General features: G+C 38.0%; 2 protein-coding genes across 2 annotated transcripts; both read right to left on the bottom strand.

Moving 5' to 3' along the window:
- Positions 1 to 208: 208 nt before the first annotated feature.
- On the bottom strand, positions 209 to 3819 carry LOC137709291 (monosaccharide-sensing protein 2-like). The gene is made up of 6 exons (XM_068448405.2): positions 3698 to 3819; positions 3277 to 3504; positions 2612 to 3178; positions 1475 to 2391; positions 1153 to 1340; positions 209 to 923 (listed from the first exon to the last, which is right to left on the bottom strand). The coding sequence occupies exons 2-6, from the start codon at positions 3353 to 3355 to the stop codon at positions 464 to 466; spliced, it is 2211 nt and encodes a 736-aa protein (XP_068304506.2). The 5' UTR covers positions 3356 to 3504; positions 3698 to 3819; the 3' UTR covers positions 209 to 463.
- A 525-nt stretch (positions 3820 to 4344) lies between these two features.
- On the bottom strand, positions 4345 to 7726 carry LOC137718183 (monosaccharide-sensing protein 2-like). The gene is made up of 6 exons (XM_088685407.1): positions 7594 to 7726; positions 7343 to 7514; positions 6481 to 7047; positions 5364 to 6340; positions 5053 to 5240; positions 4345 to 4976 (listed from the first exon to the last, which is right to left on the bottom strand). Exons 2-6 carry the CDS (start codon positions 7419 to 7421, stop codon positions 4529 to 4531), a joined length of 2259 nt encoding a protein of 752 aa, XP_088541533.1. The 5' UTR covers positions 7422 to 7514; positions 7594 to 7726; the 3' UTR covers positions 4345 to 4528.
- Between the last annotated feature and the right edge of the window lie 15512 nt (positions 7727 to 23238).

Genomic DNA, 23238 nt, shown 5'->3' on the forward strand with positions numbered 1-23238 from the left:
AATGAGCTAGCAATAATGTGGTTCAAATTTGCCTTTGGCGAGAATCGAATCTAAAACCTCTCATTTACAAGTGAAAAAGAATACTACTATATCGTAGTACTAAATGGTGAGATGCACGTTTGGTTAAGTAGGCTGTTTTAAACTTCAATTAGTACTTTGGAATATGCTTGAAGGGATTTCTGAAGCTTATAAGAAGTGCAACTAGTCGAACAAAACATGTCACCTTAGAGTCTATGACCCAAGAGAATTGATACTTTGGCATCAAAGATACTTGTGCGGCATTAAGGGAGGGATAGTGATGATTACAAAATCACTTTCAAAAAAAGCAATCCGCTCATAAGCACTTTCTCCAACTCAAATTCTGTAGTCATAATCCCAGTCTAAAACCAAACCAAACTTTCACCTGTAGTCATAATCCCAGTCTAAAACCAAACCAAACTTTCAAACTCTCTAAACAATCAAATCACTTATCATTGGAATCCGCAGATGTATCAGCAGTAGCTGGTTTTACACCTGCAGCAAAGAACTCGGATATAACTTCTAAAGGCATGCCCTTCGTCTCAGGCACCTTCAAGTAAACAAATATCCAGGAAACGATGCACCCGACAACATAGATGCCGAAGACACCGGCGAATCCAACAGAAGAGAGCAGGACAGGAAATGAGTAAGTGATGATGATGTCTCCAATCCAGAGTGCAAGGGCACAAATGGCAATGCAGAGGCCACGGACACGCGTAGGGAAGATCTCCGCGCATAGAATGTTCGGGATTACTCCAAACGCCATGACGAAGCAGCAGAGATAGACCACAACACTTGCTGCGGAGATTGTTGCATTCACAACAGTTCCCAAGTTGACAATGTTGACAAGTACTAGTAGAGTGAGGGACAATATCAGGATTGGTAATGTGGAGAGCAGCAATGACCTGCATACCAAGAAAGGCAAAAAGGAAAGCTTATTTTCCCCAAATATACACAGATAAAACTGGTTACAAATTTTTAGTCTAAAAATTGAACTGGAGGGGACACTTAACAAACCATAAAGGACACTAAACCATGTTTTATATACGTTTGGATAGTGTCCCCTATTAATGATTTTGATTAAAAGTTAGTAACCGGCTCTATGAAATCAAAAGTGTTAAAAGAGAGAATTACCTTCTGCCGGCTATATCCATTAGCCACATGGAAGTAGCAATGCAAGGAAGCATTAAGAATGTTGTGATGGCACTTAAGAAGAGAGATGCAGATGTCGGATTCAGCCCTATATTAGATAGAAGAACGGAGACCCCGGCTTGCTGATAGAACTGAGGAGTGTAGTAGAGAACACCATTTATGCCAGAAATCTGCACAGTTGAAAAGAAAAGACATAAGACGGCTGACAAAGAAAACAGTTTTTCAAAATATTTGTGGATTTTTTTTAATAAAAATCCAATTGTTTTATAACCCGTAAGCACTTCAAAGTTTTTTCGTGATAAACCTGCTGAAGAATTTGAAGTCCAATCCCTACAACTAATGCACGCTTTACTCCCGGTTCAAGAAGATCTCCCCATGTCGGCCCTTTAACAACAGCTTCTGATGGAGGAGCCACTTCTGCTCGAAGAGAATGCAGACTTGTTAGTTCCTTGGCAGAAACAGCAGGTTGGCTAACCAGAGCAGCAGCATGAATGAGTTCACTTTCTTGCCTTACACCAGAAACTGAAACAACCGACACAGGCCGAGACTCAAGTGCACTATCCTGGTGCAGATACACTCTTTGCAATCCTCCTTCCTTCTTCCCGTCTTCACCTACTCGGTCAGAATATTTATAAGCTAGCTGCCAGCCTCCACCTATGTCCATACTACTACTGACAGCTGCCTCACTAGCTTCTACATTTCCTTGCATCAAGATTGCATAGCATCTCACACCTAAAGCACTACCGCCAGACCTAGGAGTTCCCATGCTCGTTGTTTGGCGTGAAATCAATGGACTTCTCAAGCTGTCATCGCAATAAGCCCCAGAGGCTTCAGATTCGTGATCCTCATCATCCGTCTGGCTCTCCATGTCCCAGTGTGCATTTTTATTATGATACTCCCCGACATTCAAATTGCTACCTAGATTCGGATAAAGCATGCTGCCTTTACTTCCTTTTTCAGAAATCTTCTCGTGGACACTGCTAAAGAGAGTGACCAGAGGATCCACGAGATGGATGCTTTGGTTCAACGCGCTCCCATGGTGAGATATTAAACTCTGTCCAGTTGCAGGCTTGGCGATATATGATAAGCCCTCTTGAGGGCCATAGAGCCGTATTTGATTTGCCTGATTTTCAGTAAGCACATTGGCTGGACTAATGATGAACTCTTTCAATGATGTCTCTTTGCCAGTGTTAAGACCCTCAACTAGCAAAGCTAACTCACCTGTGTATCATAGAAGCCAAAAGGTTAGCTCGAAAATGTCAATGGCATGAGATAAATGGGCCCTATAAATCTCGACCCTCCTTTTCTAGCCTCTGCACTCCGCTTGTGAGCACAAAGAAAATAGTTATAAAAATTAGATTTGGAGTGCAGATACTAAAAGATGAGTGCTAAAATCGCTTCCCTTAAAAAGGGAGAACAAAACAAGGACGGACATAGGCACCTGAAACATCTTCCCTGCCATTAAGTCTTTGCAGAACTTGTTTGGCCTCGAGGATTCGACCCTTGCTCACAAGCCATCTAGGGGATTCGGGCAGGTAAAACACCGTCAAAGCGAAATAAAGTAGAGATGGAATGGAAACAACTCCTAGCATTAATCTCCAGTTCGGCAAATCCATCAGTGACATTCCAAACACCATGCAATAGGACAGGAACATCCCACCAGAGCCTGTGAACTGTGGAAGGGTATTCAACCGTCCTCTTATATCAGGGGGTGCTATCTCAGATATATAGGTAGGCACAAGTGTAACAGCCAGACCAGTTCCAAATCCGCCTAGTAGCCTCGCGAAAAGTAAGACGTAAACATTGGGGGACAATAACATTACCAGACCACTAATGAAGTAAAGAACCGATGAAATGATTAGCATTGTACGCCGCCCTAGCCAGTCTGATGCCGGTCCAGAGAATGTTGTTATGAATGTGGCTCCAATGAGCGATGAGGCTGCGATTAGCCCTTCAAATGTTGGTTCACTTTCCAATTCAAATTCCTTTTTGATATAAAGAACAGATCCTGCAACATTTTGTGGGACAAATAGAGAATTAATAGAATTATTAACACTAGAAATAAGTGATTAAACACATAAAACACATAAGATTTATAGTACATGCCTGCAATGACTGAATTATCCCATCCTTGCAACAGGTTCCCAATAGCTGCAGCAACCGCTACGAAAACAGCTCCCCTCATTTTTTTCTTGAGTGACCAAGTACAACTTTCGAAACGCAAAAGAAATTCAGATAACAGATGCAAAATTGCTGACTAAATTTTTTTTCAGATTAACTATTAGAATGAACAAAGATTAGTAGGGTTGTGTTCTCCAATGGTAGTCATCAAACCTGCGTAAAGATGTCGAAAATTATGATTGAAATGAACAGATTTCAGACATGTTTAAACCAATGTAATGCAATTTTTTTCACCAAAAAAACTGTAATGAAATTTGAATTTTGAATAGAATAAGTCGAAATCTGTACGTTTAAAATTTTTCTAAGATGTTAATTGGTGGGTTTTTGAAACTCCAAAAAGCAGTACCTGTTGAAACGTGAAGTTTTAGCCACTTGTGACCGAGGAACTTGATTTTGCAGATCTTTTTGCAATATTTAAACTTGGAATTTGAATTTTGAAGGAAGAAGACAGGGAATATGAGAGTGACAATGATTTACATAAGCTAATGGTTCTACAATTATAACATAATTGGTAAAAAAATTTATGTTCAACAGTTTGGCAAGAGAAAATTACGTAGGAAATGTAATTGTAACAATTTTTACTAATTAATTCTGTAAGAAACAATTTTGTTAATTAATTTACTAAATAGGTAAGTGAGACAGTCAACAGATATGAACGGATGAATATATGCATGAATTTAATATTGGAAATTTACTCTAGCTTCCATTTATATAAACAAATTGGACCATTAGTGAATGGTGCAATTATAGATGTATAAACCCTTTGCACTTGAGGTCCTCTATTTCGATTCTCCTTATCCAATATTGTTTGTATTAAAATGTTATGATTTTTTTTTGGGCAGTGGGGAGGACCGAAGATCTACATAAGAACAAATTTGAAAAGAAATGGACCTAGTTCATCTCAACCCAACATGTTCAAATTGGGAGACTCGGACTTGAGACTTTTTTTTTAAATTGGGAAAAGAAACCAACAACTAGTTATAAAATGACATCTTGATTAAGCGTTTAGAGTTTATATTAGAAATAAAACCAAATATAGACCTAAATCCATAGTTCGTTTCGAGATGACCAGCTAGAATCTCACATATCCAAAGATTATATATACAACAGGACAAATCAAATGTGAATATAACAAAGAACAAAACTCAAAACAACATGATCATCAATTCCTTGACTATCAAGTCAACTTTTCATCAATTTCTGCCTGCTTTGCACCCACAGAAAAGAACTCAGAGATAACTTCTAAGGGCATTCCTTTTGTTTCTGGCACCTTTAAGAAAACAAACACCCAAGAAATGGTGCACACAACAGCATATATAGCAAAAACACCGGCAAGGCCAATCGACGTGAGCATGATAGGCAGTGTGTAAGTCACAATGATATCTCCAATCCAAAATGTCAGGGCACATATGGCAATGCACATGCCACGAACCCGAGTCGGGAAGATCTCCGAGCAAAGGATGTTAGGGATTGGTCCGAACCCCATGACAAAGGTGCAGAAGTAGACCACAACGCTGATGGTAGAAATTGTTGCATTGACAACTGAACCCAAATGGACAAGTTGTCCGAAAATTAGTACTAGGAGGGTGCCAGTTAGTACCGGTAATGTAGTCAGCAACAGCGACCTGCAGCGAAGACAGACGAGTAAGAGATGAAGATAACAGTTAATGGTTTACTTGTGGAGCAAGGGAACTACTATACCTTCTGCCAGAAGTATCCATTAATCTCATGGCAATGCCAATAGACGGAAGCATCAATAGGGTTGTGAGAGCACTTATGAGAATAGATGAAGAGGTGGAACTAAGGCCTAAATCCGATAGGAGAATTGCCACCCCTGCTTGCTCAAGAATTTGGGGAGTGTAATAAAGAACCCCATTTATGCCGGAGAACTGCAAAGATGAGAAAACAATCAAACAATATTCAAAACTCTCAGACGGATTAATTAGGAGTGCCTAGTACATATTACAACATAACTATTTCTACCACATTTACTCAAAAGCATGAATTAGTACCTGCTGAAGAATTTGAATTGCCACCCCGACGAACAATGCACGCTTAACTCCTGGTTCTAAGAGATCCTTCCAAACGGATCCTTCAACAGTGTCCTGGGTCTCAGTCTTTCCTTCTCCACGATGCTGGCTCAGTTGGTTCCTCTTGGAAATTAGAGAAGGTTGGCTAACCAGAGCAGAAGCTTGAAAATATTCGCCTTCTTGAGCCATTTCAGGAACGCCAGCAACTGAAAGCATTGAGCCTCGTCGAGACTCAAGTGCACCCTCCTGGTGCAGATAGACTCTTTGGTACTCTTCTGTCTTTTTTCCATCTTTGCCAACCTTCTCAGAGTATTTGTAAGCCAATGCCCAGCCACCGCCAATGTCCATACTACTCACAGCTTCACCACTAGTCCCCGGCATGAGGCTGCTATTGCGCCTCATGCCAAAGAAGCTACTGGACTTTCTAGGCATCATGTCATTTACCATACTCGCTGATTTTTGACCTGAGAGCAATGGCCTTCGAACATTGTCATCGAAATCAGCTGCATTTCCATCCCCCTCCAAATCCCAATTCTCCGTCTTGTCTTGGCTTTCAGGCGGCACCACATTTAGCACGCTGCCCATGTTGAGAATGCTGCCCATGTTAGGCAAATTAAGAAGGCTGCGCATACTTCCTGTGTTTTCGGGAAGCAGCTTCTCATGGACACTGCCAAATAGAGTAACAAGTGGATCCACATAAGGCACATTCGGATTCAACAAGCTTCCTTGTCGCGACATCAAGCCAAGATTGGCTTGTCCTGTGACAGATTTTGCAATCATTGAAGCCCTCCCTCCAAGCATTGAAGCCCTCCCATCCTCCGGTCCATACAGCCTTATTTGATCTTTATCTGAAGCCATTTCCTGGCCCTCACCGCCCTCATTGGCCGGGCCAATTATGTACTCTTCCAATGATGCTTCCCCTCCAACTCCAAGTCCCTCAAACAGCAAAGTCATCTCACCTGCATATCAATCAATCCTAAAGAAAATTAAGCATTCAAAAAATCGAAAAGGGAAAACCCCGCTATATTTTTAGACATACGCACAATATCTTCTCCAAAAACATAAGCATTCATAAATTCAAATGCACCACATTATGCACCTGCAACATCTTCCCGTCCGCGTAGTCTCTGCAGAACTTTCTTAGCCTCAGCCATTCTTCCTTTACTAACGAGCCACCGTGGAGACTCAGGCAAGTAAAACACAGTCAATCCAAAATACAGCAAGGAGGGAATAGAAAGAACCCCAAGCATCAATCTCCAACTAGGGGCATCCATCAGTGACATACCAAACACCATGCAGTATGAAAAGAACATCCCTCCAGAACCAGTAAACTGTGGGAGAGTATTAAGTAGCCCTCTGATTTCGGGTGGGGCAGTTTCGGAAATGTAGACAGGGACAAGAGTAACGGCTAGTCCAATCCCAAACCCATCTAGTAGCCTTGCCAATAGAAGAACATAGACATTTGGAGCCCATAGCATTACCAAACCACTGAGAAAATATAAAACTGATGAAATTATCAGCATTGGACGTCTTCCGAGCGAGTCTGAAACTGGCCCTGAGAATGTTGTGATGACAGTGGCACCGATCAAAGACATGGCTACTATTAGCCCTTCGATCGTCGGTTGGCTTTCCAACTTAAATTCCCTTTTGATGTAAAGCACAGCCCCTGCAAATTTGATTTGTAATGTCACAGCTTCCATCATAAACTATAAATCACACAACATAATGCGCCTAGTGTGTGATACATTTTCCGGTAACAAAGAAAACCTATGCCTCACACGACTCACAGTAAATCCAGATACGTGCAATCGTTTGCAAAAGAAATTATTAATTGTGCCTCAAATGAGATCTTAAAGATTTGTTATTTAGATTAGCATACACCCAAGTTCAAATACGCTTTTCTAAAATATATATTAGATTAAAATGTCGCTCAAATAAAATATATATTATTTAAACTGTACCTGCAATGGTTGCATTGTCCCATCCTTGCAACAAGTTTCCTATAGCAGCAGCAATGGCTACAAAAACAGCTCCCCGCATTCTTTCTGCTGCCACAAACAAATAGGAGGACCTTTGAAATCCAGAAGGGAATTCAGCTGAGAGAGAGAAACTCTTGGACTTCGTAGCATCAACCTTTAAATATAATTTTATTAGAAATGAATGCCAAACTTGAATATATATTTGCTTTCTTGGAAAGAAAGAAAGAATTTACCTTTCAAGAAGAGAGAGAAACCATGAAATTAAAGTACATATCTTCTGATCTCAAACCAATGTAATAAGTTGGGGAAAATTTTACAGTGGTGAAATGAAGAGAGAGAGAGAGAGAGAGAGAGAGAGAGAGATAGAGAGATAGAGAGAGAGAGAGAAGAAGAAGAAGTGATCTAAGTAAGTGCTTTTGGGTTTTAACAGTTTCCAACATGTTTGCCTCTTTTGAACCACACACAACATGTAGCCCTCTTCTTGCGCTTGGATAGTGGGCAACTGTTAACTACCTTTTTTTTTTTTTTTTTTTTTTCAAATTTCTCCTCTAATACCGGCGATGTAAAGAGTGAAACAATCAATGAGAGCAAAACTCAAAGATTAAAAAACTAAATAAAGAAAGTGTTTTGTGTGGTGGTTCAAAATTGGCGTTAAGATTTACTACTGAGAATGGTTTGTATAGTTGTTCAGGTATGTGTTTAGTCTCCTTGGCAAGGACGGGCCCAAGTATTGGACAGAATTTTCAATTTGCTTGAAATACGGGACGGTACGTTATATGCTATCATAAAAGTGGAGGAATGTTTTTTTTTTTTAAACTGTCCCTCCATTTATATAATGACATAGATTAATATTGCGTTATGATGAGAGGTTGATAATTGAATTTGGAGTTTACTAATAAATTTTAGTTTTATTGTTAATTTTATCTTGTAGTTGATGCAATAGGTAAAAAGGACAATTCACATGTAAAATTTAAATTAGGTGTATAATGAGGTTGTACTGGTTCGAATAAAACGTTCCAAATATTAAAAATAAGCACGTATTGAACAAATCTAAAACAAATCTTAAACCAAATACAGTGCATTAAAACATAATCCATCCCTGATTTTGGGCACATTGTTTTTTCCAATACTGTTATCTGTAAAACCACCGTCTTCACCTATAAAATAACTCACAACTGAGTTGGTATGCACACAATTGCAATCCAGTCATATATCATTTTATAATTGGGAGTTTTAACGAAAAGTTTCTGGTACAATTTACTTTAACGAAAAACCACATTTTTATACTAAAAATTCAATCCTGATACTATTCACTTTACCATTTATTTTATCTTTATCATTAAAACTCAAAAATTTCAAGGCCCTTTCATTAACTTTCCTTTTATAATCCCTTTAAGTGTTGATTCTCATTTTGAAAATGATCGAGGAGAACTATGAGGCATTTGAAGGCCGAGATGAGAACAAAGATGTTAATTTTATAGAGTCATACGTGATGGGAAACCAAATCGAATCGATGATTTACCAGAGGTATACATTCCTAACATTTCATCTATCCAATCTTTCATTTTTTTTTTATAAACCAACATTCTTTATTATCCTTGGTTTTATGTTCTTTTATTATAAGTGACATTTTTTAATAAATGATAGTATTTACACTGAGGGAGTGAGGAGTGAGCTAAACCTCATAATGGAAAAAAAATATCACTAGACCGTAGTACTAAGTAATGACATTTGTTTTTTTTTTTTTTTTTATGTAAATCAATTATACTTGAAAATAGTTAACTTTTATTGTTTTAAAAACTTCAAATACTGTTTATGAATTTCAACGTTGAAGAAATTTACCATCTCATATCTTTAGTTTCTATTATAAATGGTTCTAAGATTGATTCACCTCTTTATTTTGGTCATTTAATTTCCAAATGAATATATTGTCCATGAGATTTGATCTAGCACATCAATGTAATCCATGCTGTCTAATTTTATCAAATCTTCTGTTAATGTGCACATAAACAGGTTTTAGCAACCCAGCTTATACTGGGCTTCTACTCTTCTTAAAGCAACTCCACCCCAACCATCTCCAACCCTTGGATTAAAATCTAAAATTTTTAGCCTATAAACTGTTTTTCTGCTCAAACTCTTCTGGCCTAAATTTTTTAGCCTGAGTTATTAAAGAATAAATTTAGACTAATTTTTTTTCTTTTAAAGTAATTTAAAAAAAAATTATGTACACTATCATAATTTAATTTTATGAACATTTTACCCTAAAAATATTTAAATTCCGAAAAATATTAAAAAAATTACTAAATTTGGGTGAATTTTGAGTTAAATAATTTTTGAAATTATTTTAACCGTTAGATTTAAATTTGGACCGTTAGATTTAAATTTGGACCGTTAGATCTTTTTTTTACCGTTATATTTGATTATATTTGATTTCAACCATTGGATTCAATAAATCCTGGAAGACATGCCCATGTGGGTGGGGTCTCGTTGGTGGTGCTTACACCATTTTCTAGGCTAAATTCCGGGGGAAATTTGCTTTTTGTTTGACGTTTAGTTTTTAGCCCACATATTTAGCATAGATTAGGTTAGATTTGGGAAGGGAGGAATAAAACCTTAAAAATAACATTTAGTCCAGGATTGTGTTTGATCTGAGAACGATAATAGCTCAAGCTATTGGGCAATTGGCAATTATTGTCTTAGTAAACATTAATGACTTGAGTACATCGTCACTCCGTAAAAAAATTGCCCGTGCAGTAATTTCATTTTGCTTTTTCCTTTTTTTTTTCTTTTCCATTCTTCTTTCTTCGCTCTTCCTAGAAACCCAGTAAGACTATCTCCAATGGTGGCTTATAACCTGAATTTTCCCTTCCCCCCCCCCCCCCCCCCCCCCAAAATCCACTCCAACCCAAAACCTAAACCAAACCTAAAACCTAAAACTTAAAATGAACCCAAATACCAGTCACAAATTTAGCCCGCAAATTGAAGTGGGACCCACGGATGAGAGTAAAAAGTGGGCTGTGAAACCCACACCCCAAAACCCAATCTCCCTCACGCGCATGAACAGTGCAGCTGAAGCCCACCCACGTGGGTTGTCCCATCTGCTATCAGTTTTACTGTAACCCAACGGCTACTTTTCTTCATACAACGGCTCCATTTAAATGGGCTGTTGGTTATTCCAACGGTCTAGGTTCAAACTACTTTTTTTTAAGTTTTATATTTATATATTTATTGAATCCAACGGCTTAGATCGAATATAATCAAATCTAACGGTAAAAAAAAAGATCTAACGGTCCAAATTTAAATCCAACAGCTAAAATTATTTTAAAAAATTATTTTACTTAAAATTCAACCAAAAACTCTATAAATACCTATGTATTTGTTCAAACATCCACACAAAACTCACTTTTCTCCTACAATTCTTCCAATTTTTCTTTCTACCATTTCTTCTCATTTCCAAAATTTTTGAGATGGCAAAAGAGCATGTTAGAGGTCGTAATTGGACCTTTGACGAAGATATTGCTTTATGTTTGGCATGGATTTCTTTTAGCGAAGATGGTGCCGTCGGCACCAATCAAAATAGAAAGGTTTTGTGGGTGAAATCGTTGATAAGTTCCATGAAAACTCCAACGCCGGTCGAAGGGAAGTTGGTGGTGTTTATGATCGGTGGAAGATTATCAACAAAGCATGCACTTTGTGGAAGGGAAGCTTGGAGAGAGCCATGGTTGACATGCCTAGTGGAAGGGGTACCTCAGAAATTGTGAGTTTCTTTGTTGATATTTTAGTTGTCATGTACATAATAGTATTTTGCAACTAATTGTTTTTATGTATTTGTTGCATAGGGTGACAAAGCAATGACAATTTACAAGATAAGAACTACACCAAAAAATCAAGCTTTTAAGTTGCATCATGCTTGGAACATCCTCAAGGATTGTCCGAGGTGGGGAACCGATGCGAATCAACAATGTGGAAGATTATTTCATAATGAAGCCCCACCCCCAAATGATGTCAATGAAGGTGTGAATTTTGCCGACAATGAAGGTGTCGACCAAATGAGCCCAACTTCTTCTTTTCCAAGACCCCCAGGTAGAGATAAGTAAAAGGAAGCAAAGAGAAAAGGGAAGTCCTAAGATCCGATACGTGCACAATTTGCTAGCAAAATGGCAAGAATAAACGAAAACCAGTGCCGTCGGCAAGAAGAATCGGCCCAAATGTTTTTGGCCATGAAGGAAGAAGGGGATAGGGAGCAAGAAAGGTACGAAACTAATTTGATAATGGAGGACCTTGACAAATACACTCTAGAGAGGAAGAAATACTTACATGGTAAATAAAAGGAAATTTTACGAAGGAATGCCACAAGGAGTATATTTTAAGATGATGATTCATCTCAAGACTATCACCCAAGTCCATCACCAAGTCAAGATGATGGATATCATTATTAAATTTACGTAGTCTATGAGTTTTCGATTGTATTAAGTTTATGTGGTGTTATTAATTGTCTTTTTTTTTTCTTTTTTTTTTTAAGTTTATGTGGTTTATCATGATTTTCATGTATTGATTTAGTGATTTTTCAAAATTTATCGAAATTTAAATATTTTTAGGTTAAAATGTTCATAAAATTAATTTAAGATAGTCTACATAATTTTTTTTTTTTTTTAAAGTTAATTTTAAAAAAAAATAGCCTTAATTCATTCTTTGATAATCTGGGGCTAAAATTTTAGGCTAGAATGGCTGGAGTAGAAAAACTGTTTCTGGGCTAAAACCTAAATTTTCTGGGCTAAATATTTTTAGGTTTTAGATCACCATTGAAGATGATCTAAGGCCAGTATTCGTCACCTCCAGATCCCTTCCCAGTAGAAATTTTCGTTTTTTTTGTTTTTTTGTCAATTGAACCCTCGTTTCCTTCGACCTTCTTCCTCCGCATTTCTCAAAATTCTCAGCCTATTTGATTTCCTCCAAAATTATAAGCCGCTGCTTTGGAGCCAAATCAAAACCCAAGACTCCACCTCTTCCGCTGCCCCGACTGCGCAAGGCCAGAACGCCGTCAAGGTTTACCTCCATGTCGGCTGCAACACTCCCGAGACCAAGTGGATCATCTTCGAGAAGACTGCCTCATCCCCCGACCACCGTCTCCTGCTGCTGAATCCTGACTTGCAAATTTTTTTTTGTCATGCAACATTAGCATGACATCATATAGCCTCAAGCGCAAAGGCAGGCGAGAATAGTCTGATTGTTGAGTCTGGGGGAGTAAGACCCACTGATTTGGGTGGGCTGGAGCTGTTTTTGTTGGAGTAAAGGGATTGAATCATCCATTGCAAGAGCAAGTGGAAGGGATGAAGTTGCTCTTAGGCGGACATGCTTGGAATTGTGGTTGAAGTGGTATGGATAGCTTGCCATAAAAGGGGTCTAAAGTTGGTTGTACGTATGTAATTTTTTTTTTTTTTTTTTTTCAACATAAACTTCAGAAAATGTAAAGAGATATGAACCTAAGGAGAAAAACTTGTGTGGGGCTTGTCTTGCCACTGAATTTTGCTGAGTGGCACTACAATCCAATCAAAACTCACCGCATGACAATTCTACAATATAAAACTTTTATTACTTTTTTATATTTAAAGCTCTCATAATTATTTTTTCTATGAGATTAATCTAATGATTTTTTTTTCCTACTCGTGTCTTCCTTTCCTTTCTTCATAAGAATATGATAAAAAAAAATTAAGCCATTCAAATTTTCTTCCCAAGTCCTTTCTATTGCTGGGAAAAAGGAAAATGGAGATGGAAGTTTGTTCCTTTTTCCTTTGTTGTGTAATATTTTTCAAAATCTATTTTTCCTTTTTTACTTTTCACCTTCCTCAATGTATATATAAAAATATAGTTTTCTTCAGGTATGTGAACTCACCTTGTATCAACAGCCGGTTTTGGTCACTGGGTTTCCAACATTTGCAATCTTAATTACTGTAGTAAGTTTTGTGTTTAAAATATCAAAACGTTCATTATTATTTATAATATTGTTAAAAATATATAATTAAATTTTAAATGAACGAACAACTCTTGTAAAAATACAGCTTTTGTAAAATATGAAATATGTGTTGGATATTTTTTTTTCCATTTCATGATAGTGGGAGAAGATGACTTAATTGTTTTTTTTCCCATATTCATATGAAGAAAGGAAAGACAGAGTGGGGAAGAAGACAGTAGAGAAAATTTGGGAAGAAAAAAGAGAGAGAGGAGAAGAGGAAAAAAAACCATTAAATTATTCTTATGGTGTATATTAATTAGTAAGAAATTTTTTTATAAGAGCTTTAAATTTAAAAATAAAAGATTATATTTAGACTTACCATGTGGTGAATTTTGATTGGATTGTAATGCTACTTAATAAAATCCAATGGCACGCCAAGCCCCACACAAGTTTTTCTCGAACCTAAGAGCCCAATAAATTGGCTTAAGGTGTCTGTTCAATTGAGATTTTGAAATACTTTAATGAATTAATAAATTTATGGATTTTGATGGACTTATTGATTTCTAGAGATTTTATATAACTTTTGAGTGAATATCTCAAATTCTCAAATGGATATGATTTGAGAATGATTAGATACACTATGAAATATCTCAAATTCTCTAGAATTTCCTTAAAATTTTAAAATTCTTTAAAAGTAATTTATAATTTAATACATCTGAAATGTTATAAATTCCTCTATACCATATCTGCCCGAATTGCTTCAATCTAGAGTGAATGCCTCAATCGAAATAAGATTGAAAACAAGAAAAGGATTTGTGACACAAATGGGCATAATGTTCAACAAAATTTGGATTTTGACCTATTTCATAAAATATGGCTGTAACTGAAGCCCAAAACCAATTGGGCATATTATATAAGTTTTGGGGTTCAATGGCCTATTTTGAGCGAGCCCAAGTTAAAAAAAAAAAAAATTTAGATTTATGACACAAATGGGCATAATGTACAACAAAATTTGGATTTGTACCTATTTTCATAAAATAAATAAAATAAAAAGTTTGTAACTGAAGCCCAGAACAGATTTGGGCCAATTTTCATAAAAATAAAAAGGGCCTGTAAATGAAGACCAGAACCGAATTGGGCATTTTTCATAGCAAACCGACCCAAACCCGTCAGGTTTGGTATCAATTCAGCATACTCTCGTGCCGAACCGAACTGTACCGAGTTAATTCATTTTTCGGTTTTGGTAGCAGCCCTGTACCAATCCGTACCAAATCGAGCCTATGCCTACTTCTAAACAAGTATATATGTACATAAAAGAAATTATAGTATAGTTAATGTGCAAAAGATAAAATTCAAAAAATTAAAAAAAAAAAAAAGATAAAACTTTGTGGAATTTGTTTTCTTGTATATATCTCTTCTTTCAGCAGCTAGAAATGTCAGTATATTATAATTTTTAGCAAATGGTCCAATCATGGAATTAGCATTTGTGGAATCTGTATACATGGAGATAACTTCAGGTGAAGTATGATTATACGGTCCAGACACGACTCGAAGTTCTTCTGTTGATCCCAGAGTTCTTTTTCGACGGCCAGACAACTCTATATCCAAGCAATGTTTGAGCTGAGGCGATACAACAACATCCATTGTCGCTCTATGTTGGGAGGTGGAGGCTGTGCATGCCATTCCCATTTCTATTGATGTATGTATAACTTCTGCGTTCATGACATAACAACTATGTCGGCCATTTAATAATGTGTGGACTGGTGCACCAAGTAATGTGCCGGTACGTGTAGCTGTTATACTAAAAAAAACTCTTAAGGGAACCAAGTATATGCATGAATCTGTGCCCGCCATAAGATAAGGAAGAACTAGGCTTTTTTGCTCTCTATTTCTGTAGAACTCAAAGGATCATGAGTGGACCTTTGATGAGAACAAGAAGTTTGGAGCTGTTCTTACAGATCTGATCATTGACGACGATACCCCGGACTTCTTTGAAGAACTACGCTCAAGAGTTCCTGGTGAATACTGATGAGCAAGATGAGAAACACTTGGAAGCATTGCTTCAGGAAATTTTGATGATCGAATCGGGTCTTATAACGTACGGTACCTGAGTACCTGAGTACGAGGCTAGCATCAAAAGAAAAGTTAGAGAGAAACCAATATTTAGAAGGAAAGGTAGTAAATGGACCGAGAAAGAATAGGTTGACAGTCTGTTAATGTATATTTTAATTTGGGAGATATAGGACGAAAACACATTGCCATGCTCAAAAGTACTTCCTCCGCCATAATCACAGTTCTGCAGAATATCCCATCAAAATGCTTACGGTGACTGGTGATCATCATTCCACCTCCAATGTAGAATTATTGACAGCATTGGCTAATAGCCATTCTGTCACTAAAAAACTCTCAGCAGTTTTAATAACATTTGACTGTCACTAAAGATTGAAGAAATAAATTTCTTGCAGTATGTTTTTGTCTAATTTTTTCTTTAATTAATTCCTCTTTTGTCCATCAACAAATTAGCTAGATGACCTTCTAGTCCTAATCTTACAACGAGACAATTACACCGCTATTGGTGTTACAAATTCACTCAATTTGACACGTGCATAATTTTTTTTTTAATATTAAATGTTAGTTTCATGACATATCAACGTAATTATTTATCCATATTATAACGCGTTGATTAATAATACTGCTTGACGTGTGTTCGTTGAGCTCAAAATTTCTCATGATCATGGATCTTCAAACTGTTACATTCGTAATGAAGAGAGTACAATCAAGTAGGTCACTCTATACTTCCGCACATCAGCGTTACGGGCCCAATCGGGGCCATACTCCTCAAGCGTTGTCATTTTGTTCACCTTGCTAATTATATCTAGGGTAAAATGCGGTTTAATCCTCTAAATTATTACTCCAGTTGAAATTGACACCCTGAATTATTTTTTTGATAAATTAACCCTCTGAAATATTTAAAATCAGTCAATTAACTCATTGCCACTAGATTCCGTCCACCATTCCGTCAAATTCAAAGGCAAATTAGTCATTTCATCATCAATTCATACTAGTCAATGATAACTACCAATAAAATTATGACACATAAACACAAAATAATGTGTAAAACATATAACATAATTAGAAAACATTAAAAATAAATAAAAACCGAACGTTTACATATAGGACAATTTCACATTGTCATTACACATTATCTTGTGTTCATATGCCATAAATTTATTGGTGGTTATAGTTGATAAGTAAGAATTGATGATAGAAAGACTAATTTATTCTTGAATTTGACGAAATAATGGATAGAATCTACAGACAAGGGGTTAAATGGTAATTGACACACCCCGACCCAGAAAGTCCACTTGGACCCTGAATCGAGCTGTGCTGGCCGTCACCTGGAAGGTGACGAAGCCATAAAATGTGATAGTGCATAAAAAGTGAATAAATTTGAATCTAAAAGTGTCTAAGTACCAGAGTGCGCTACGAGTGGGAGCGAACCCATTTCACACGCGATGTCAGAGCATAAGTAAGGTACAGTAGTGTGGGTAAGAATCATACCCTCAGAAATATCCATTAATACTAAGATTCACCATAGATTCTTGTCGATACAAACTTAGCAGCTAAAACCTGGAGGGCACCAAACAGAAGGTGTGAGTAAGCAATAAAACCAAGCTTCCCAAAGTTACTATCTCTCAAAAAGTAATGCCCCTAAATATAAAACCCGTATCGTTTTCCATAAGACAGTACAACATATATACATATATCCCAACCATACTCAGAAATGACCAAAACCACGGTTTGCCATCAAATCCACCATACATTAATAAGTAGGCCAAATGGACTAAATCAATACAAAGTAATATATCAGTCAGAGTCATCTAAAATGACATGTACAACTTATCCGTATCTCATCAATCATGGCTAGCATATAAGTCGGAGTCACCTATAGTGACCTGTACGACTTATCCATATCTCATCAATCCTGGCTAGCATATAAGTCGGAGTCACCTCTAGTGACCTATACGACTTATCCATATCTCATCAATCATGGCTAGCATATAAGTCGGAGTCACATATAGTGACCTGTACGACTTACCTATATCTCATCAATCCTGGCTAGCATATAAGTCGGAGTCACGACTTATCTATATCTCATCAATCCTGGCTAGCATATAAGTCGGAGTCACCTATAGTGACCTGTACGACTTATCTATATCTCATCAATTGATAGAAGCATATTTATGCGCCTTAGTTAGCTAGTTCTTATGCATTTATGTTGTGTTTTCTTACTTAATTTAGTGTTTAAAGTCATTTTCGTGTGTTTATAGGTTCATATGGCTAAGGATGCAAAAGGATGCCTTTCGGAGCCTTTTGGAGCAAATTAGAGATTGGAATGGATTGCATATGCTTAAAGCCAAGTAGATGGACGAAATTGAAGACCAAAGGAATGAAAATGAAGAACAAAGAGTTCACATTCATCACCAACACAACCATGCATCCACACTTTCTTTCTCCATCATTGCCGTGCAAAACACCATCATTGCAGCCACATGCACTTGTTCCCCTTTCATCATTCCCTTTATTCTTTCATCATTCCATCCACTCATTCATCAAACCACTCCCATCCATTTCATCATTGCAAACATTCAAACAAACACCACACAATGCCGTGGCTCCTATCCCATTTCCAGATTTCCCCTTTGCATTTCCCCTTCATAAATCAGCCACATGCACTTTAATCATTCAATCACACCAACACACATTCAATCTCCAACCTTTCACATGCATTCCATCTTTTAATTTAATCACATGCACATTCACCTTGCCTTTGCAGAAAATCCACTTCATAACACATGCATCTTGGCAGATTTCACATGCACTCATGCACATTCACCTTAATCATTCACATAGCTTTAATCCACATGCATTTCCACCTAGATTTCCACCTCACAACCACCAGAAATCAACCAAAACCGTGCATTCCCTTTCATTTCTGTCAAAGCACATGCATTTCCACCCTTTAATCACATGCACAAACAGCCACATGCATCTCCCATCACCATTTCAGCTTTCCACCTAATTCCTAGTCATCATGTTCCCCCCATTTCACCTATAAATAAGCATGCATTGCAGCCACAAACAACACACTCTTCCATTTCAGAAAACCATCTCTCATACACATTCATTCACGCCAGAAATTCCTTCTCTCTCTCTAGCACTACCATACTTCACCATTCTTCATATTTTCTGCCCAAAAACACTCCTTGCCTTCCCCTACATCCATCCCTACCCTAAACACATCATTCTACATCATCCATAACCCCCAAAACTCACCAAAACCCCTTGTGCCGCAGCAACTAGAGGAGAAGAGGCCTAAACGTTCATACAATTCAAGATTGAGTTGTTGGAATTTTTAGGTGTACTTCGATTCTTGTTTTCAATGTTTACTTTGTTATTACTCTCTAAGTTTGTTGTAATCATGAGTGGCTAAACCCCTAATTAGTTAGGGGAAAGTTTGAAGCCATGAACATGTTTGAAATATGAATTGATTTCTTCCAATTGTGATTTGTTAATTTGTGATTGCAATTCAATTATCATGTTTATTAAAGACTTGTTTTTGTATGCTGATTAGGGATGCATACTTAGTCTTCATGCATAAACTCGATGCTAGTTTATAAACGAGTTTCACCTAATCGTCACAAGTTTATAAACATGAGTAGTGAAGGTTGCTAGTCACAACCGCGTTAATTGAATTCTTGGCAAAAGTATCATGCATTCATAGTTACAATTGCCTCGTCAACACTTATAATTTTCATAGAGCATAATGATCTCTCATTGTATCTCTTCTATGCATTCATGTTGAGAACCATTGGAGAATGATTTGAATTGTCGCATGCATCATCCAATTCAATAACATAAGGAAAATTTGAGAGTTAATTAGTGCATCACGGTTAACTTGGGGTGTTGAGCATCATAGATAATGAAAAGCAATTGGAGAATCGATTCATATATAAATGTGTCATGTGTGGAGAATGGACCTCTAACTAATCCATCCATCATCTTGTTTCTCAAATCCGTTTATACAATCTGCCTAGTTTATTAACTTGTTTTATTTAATTTAACTTCGTCAAAACCTTAATCCCCCTTTACTTTAATGTCCAATTTAGTTAGAAATCAATTTAGTTTGTGCTTTTAAGTGTTTTGATTCATTTTATTTCCCAATTTCGTCCAGATTCACCAAAGTGCTCAAAACTGCCCAGAAAGTGATTTTAAGGCAGTTTTGAGTGTTTTGGGTGATGTTTGAGTCTTTTGGTTTGTTTTAATGTTTTAAGTGTTTAGTTTTACATTCTTTGAGTTAGTTTAGTGTTTTATATTGTGTTTTTACGTTCTTGAGTCAAGTTATTACTTAATTTCGTCCAAATTTGTGTTTGTGCTCAAATCTGCCCAGAAAGTGGTTTTTAGGCAGATTTGAGTGTGTTTGTGTTGTTTTGAGTCTTTTGAGTCAATTTCACATTGATTAGCATCCCTAGTTAATCCCCGGTCTAGAACGATCCCTATTTGCTCATTTACTACAATTGTCATCCATAGGGTTAATTTGTGTGTTTAACTATTTTCGCATCAAATTTTGGCGCCGTTGCCGGGGATTAGCAAAATTGCTAATCCCTTGTGTTTTTGCCGTAAGTTTTTAGTGTAATTTACCTAGTTTTCTCATTTTGTTTTGTTTTCTTGGTTTAGGTACTAGTGCATGACGCGGAGTTCTCAAACTGTGCATGCACATATCTTGGACTTTAACGACGATTTTGAACGTGATTTGAGAAGAAAGAGGAGGCATCCCGAACCTAGTGAACCTAGTGAACCTAGTTCAAGTTCAGAGGCCGAATCTGAGTTTGAAAGTGTGGAAGAAGAAGTTATGGCAGCAGACAATCGGACCATTAAAGAGCTTTCGGCCTCGGGGTTGGCCAATGCCGCACCATTATGCATTCAATACCCCGCGGCTGCCCAAGGCAAGACCGATGAATTCGAGTTGAAGTCAAGCTTGTTGCACCACATTCCGAAATACCATGGGCTTTCCATGGAAGATCCCAACAAGCATCTCAAGGAGTTCGAGGTTGTTTGTTCGAGCATGACACCCATAAATGTCGATGGGAACATTCTAATGATGAAAGCTTTTCCATTCTCTCTTGTGGAAAAGGCTAAGGATTGGCTTTATGAATTGGCACCCGGGACCGTTACTTCTTGGGAGAGCATGAAGAGAGCGTTCTTGGAGAAGTTCTTCCCTACTTCAAGAGTCATTCTCTTGAGGAAGAAAATTAGCGGAATCCAACAAAGTCAAGGAGAATCTTTTCCGGCATACTACGAGCGTTTTAAAGCCCTTGTTGCATCATGTCCTCAAAATCAAATGAAGGAGGAGCTTCTCCTTCAATATTTCTATGAGGGCCTTCTTCCCATTGAAAGGCAAATGCTCGATGCTTCGGCGGGAGGTGCATTGGTGGACAAAACTCCTATGTCGGCCAAGACCCTAATTGCAAACCGTGCTCTAAATGCACAACAATATGAAGGACTTGGGCAAAGGGACCCCCCACGGCAACACTTGAATGAGGTAAGTTCTCAATCCGATATTCAATCTCAGATAGCTAATCTTACTTCTATTGTGTCTCAGATGGCCGAAGGAATGAAGATACAAGGACCGATTGTATGTGGTGTATGTTCTATCCAAGGACACCCTTCAGAAAAATGCCCTCAATTGATTGAGAATGGGGGATGGGAGAGTGCAAATGCCATGGGATTTCCGAGCCACAATCAACCAAGGAATGATCCATATTCCAACACATACAATCCGGGTTGGAGAGACCATCCAAACTTCAAGTGGAGGGAACCTCAACAACCTCAACAACAAGGAGGCTTTAGACAACAACCCCCGGGGTTCTACACCAAGCCATTCGGCCCCAATCCAAACCAAGCACAACCTGCCCAAAACAATCAAGGTACGTCGTTGGGCAATGAAACACTTCTTAAATTACTTACCAATTTGTCTCAGGGGCAAGAGGATCAAACCAAAGCCATGCAAAACCAAGACAAAAGGGTGGATCACTTGGAGAAACAAATTGGGCAGATTGCGGAATTTGTAGGACAATTCCGAGACAAAGGCAAGGTCCCTAGCTCAACCGTTGTCAATCCAAGGGGAGGATTCGAATCTGCCAAGGCAATCATGTTGAGAAGTGGTAAGGAGGTCGAAACCACCCCAAGCACGTCCAAAACAAGTCAAGAAGAGGACGTGTTGCTGCAAGAAGAGGAGGAACAAGGAATAAAGGCCACGGCAAGGGTGAAAGAATCTTTGCCGCAGCCCCCTATTGTGCCAAAACCGTCCAATATGCCTAAGGTAAGTCCAAATTCGACTTTGTCAAGTTCCATTCCACTAAACGTGCCCTTTCCTAGCAGGTTTAGGCAATCAAAGAAGGAGGAGAGTGAAAAGGACATTTTGGAAACCTTTAGGAAAGTTCAAGTTAACATTCCGCTCCTTGATGCAATCAAGCAAGTCCCTAAGTATGCCAAGTTCTTAAAAGAGCTTTGCACAACGAGGAAGAGGATTTCAAACAAGGAGGTGGTCCAGGTAAGTGAAAATGTCTCTGCTGTGTTACAAAGGAAATTACCCCCTAAATGCAAAGATCCGGGTAGTTTTACAATTCCGTGCGTTATTGGTAATACTAAGTTTGAACAATGCATGTTAGACTTAGGGGCTTCGATTAATGTTATGCCATACTCTATTTATGCATCTATGAACTTAGGTGAGCTTAAAAATGATGGTGTGATAATTCAATTAGCCGATCGTTCTAATGCATATCCAAAGGGTGTTTTGGAAGATGTTTTGGTACAGGTTGATAACTTGATTTTTCCAGCGGATTTCTACGTGCTTGACATGGAGGATTCACCCCATTCCACCCCATTACCGATTCTATTAGGGAGGCCCTTCATGAAAACAGCCCGCACCAAGATAGATGTGTTTAAAGGAACTTTAACGATGGAATTTGATGGGGAAGTCATTGATTTCAATCTTTCTGAAAGTATTAAATTTCCTAAGGACGATCATTCTTGCTTTTCTATTGATATAATTGATGATTTGGCGCAGGAATTTCTCGATTCTTTGGAGAGGGATACACTTGAAACAACAATTGCACAAGGAATTGGGCAAAAATCTGGTTTTGCCGTGCCTAGAAGTGAAGATGAGGCCGAGATGGTTGCTGCACTTGAGTCATTGCCACAACACTTTGGTAAGCCTCCAAAACCGAGTCCAATTCCTGTTTCGACTAACAAGTTGTTACCTTCAGTGATTCAGGCACCCATTCTTGAGCTTAAACCATTGCCGGATCATTTGAAGTATGTCTATTTGGGAGACAATGAGACGTTGCCTGTCATAGTTTCCTTATCCCTCACAGCAATGGAGGAGGAGAAATTGATTCGGGTGTTGAAAGAGCACAAGACGGCCATAGGATGGACCTTGGCCGACATAAAGGGTATTAGTCCTACAACTTGCATGCATCGCATACTTTTAGAGGAGGGGGCTAAACCAACCAGAGAGGCTCAACGCCGGCTCAACCCTCCAATGATGGAAGTTGTGAAAAAGGAGATTATCAAGCTTCTAGATTGTGGGGTGATCTATCCTATCTCGGATAGCCGTTGGGTTTCACCGGTTCAAGTTGTGCCAAAGAAATCCGGAGTGACTGTGGTGAAGAATGAAGAAGATGAACTTGTGCCTACACGCATTCAAACCGGTTGGAGGGTGTGCATTGACTATAGAAAGCTAAATGCCGCAACAAGGAAAGATCACTTCCCTTTGCCATTCATTGATCAAATGCTTGAAAGGTTAGCCGGTCATTCTTTTTATTTCTTTCTTGATGGTTATTCGGGTTATAATCAAATTGTC

Source organism: Pyrus communis, chromosome 15 (assembly GCF_041283825.1).
Source record: "Pyrus communis isolate YQ-2024b chromosome 15, ASM4128382v1, whole genome shotgun sequence".
NCBI classification, from domain to species: domain Eukaryota; kingdom Viridiplantae; phylum Streptophyta; class Magnoliopsida; order Rosales; family Rosaceae; genus Pyrus; species Pyrus communis.

What these genes read in the sequence shown, in the direction of transcription:
- LOC137709291 (XM_068448405.2), bottom strand. Translation starts at nt 3,355, where the DNA reads ATGAGGGGAGCTGTTTTCGTAGCGGTTGCTGCAGCTATTGGGAACCTG. An exon ending in GGATAATTCAGTCATTGCAG is followed by an intron (nt 3,179 to 3,276) that starts GCATGTACTATA and finishes AAAATGTTGCAG; the next exon opens with GATCTGTTCTTTATATCAAA. An exon ending in TGGCAGGGAAGATGTTTCAG is followed by an intron (nt 2,392 to 2,611) that starts GTGCCTATGTCC and finishes TATGATACACAG; the next exon opens with GTGAGTTAGCTTTGCTAGTT.
- LOC137718183 (XM_088685407.1), bottom strand. Translation starts at nt 7,421, where the DNA reads ATGCGGGGAGCTGTTTTTGTAGCCATTGCTGCTGCTATAGGAAACTTG. An exon ending in GGACAATGCAACCATTGCAG is followed by an intron (nt 7,048 to 7,342) that starts GTACAGTTTAAA and finishes TCAAATTTGCAG; the next exon opens with GGGCTGTGCTTTACATCAAA. An exon ending in CAATTCAAATTCTTCAGCAG is followed by an intron (nt 5,241 to 5,363) that starts GTACTAATTCAT and finishes TCATCTTTGCAG; the next exon opens with TTCTCCGGCATAAATGGGGT.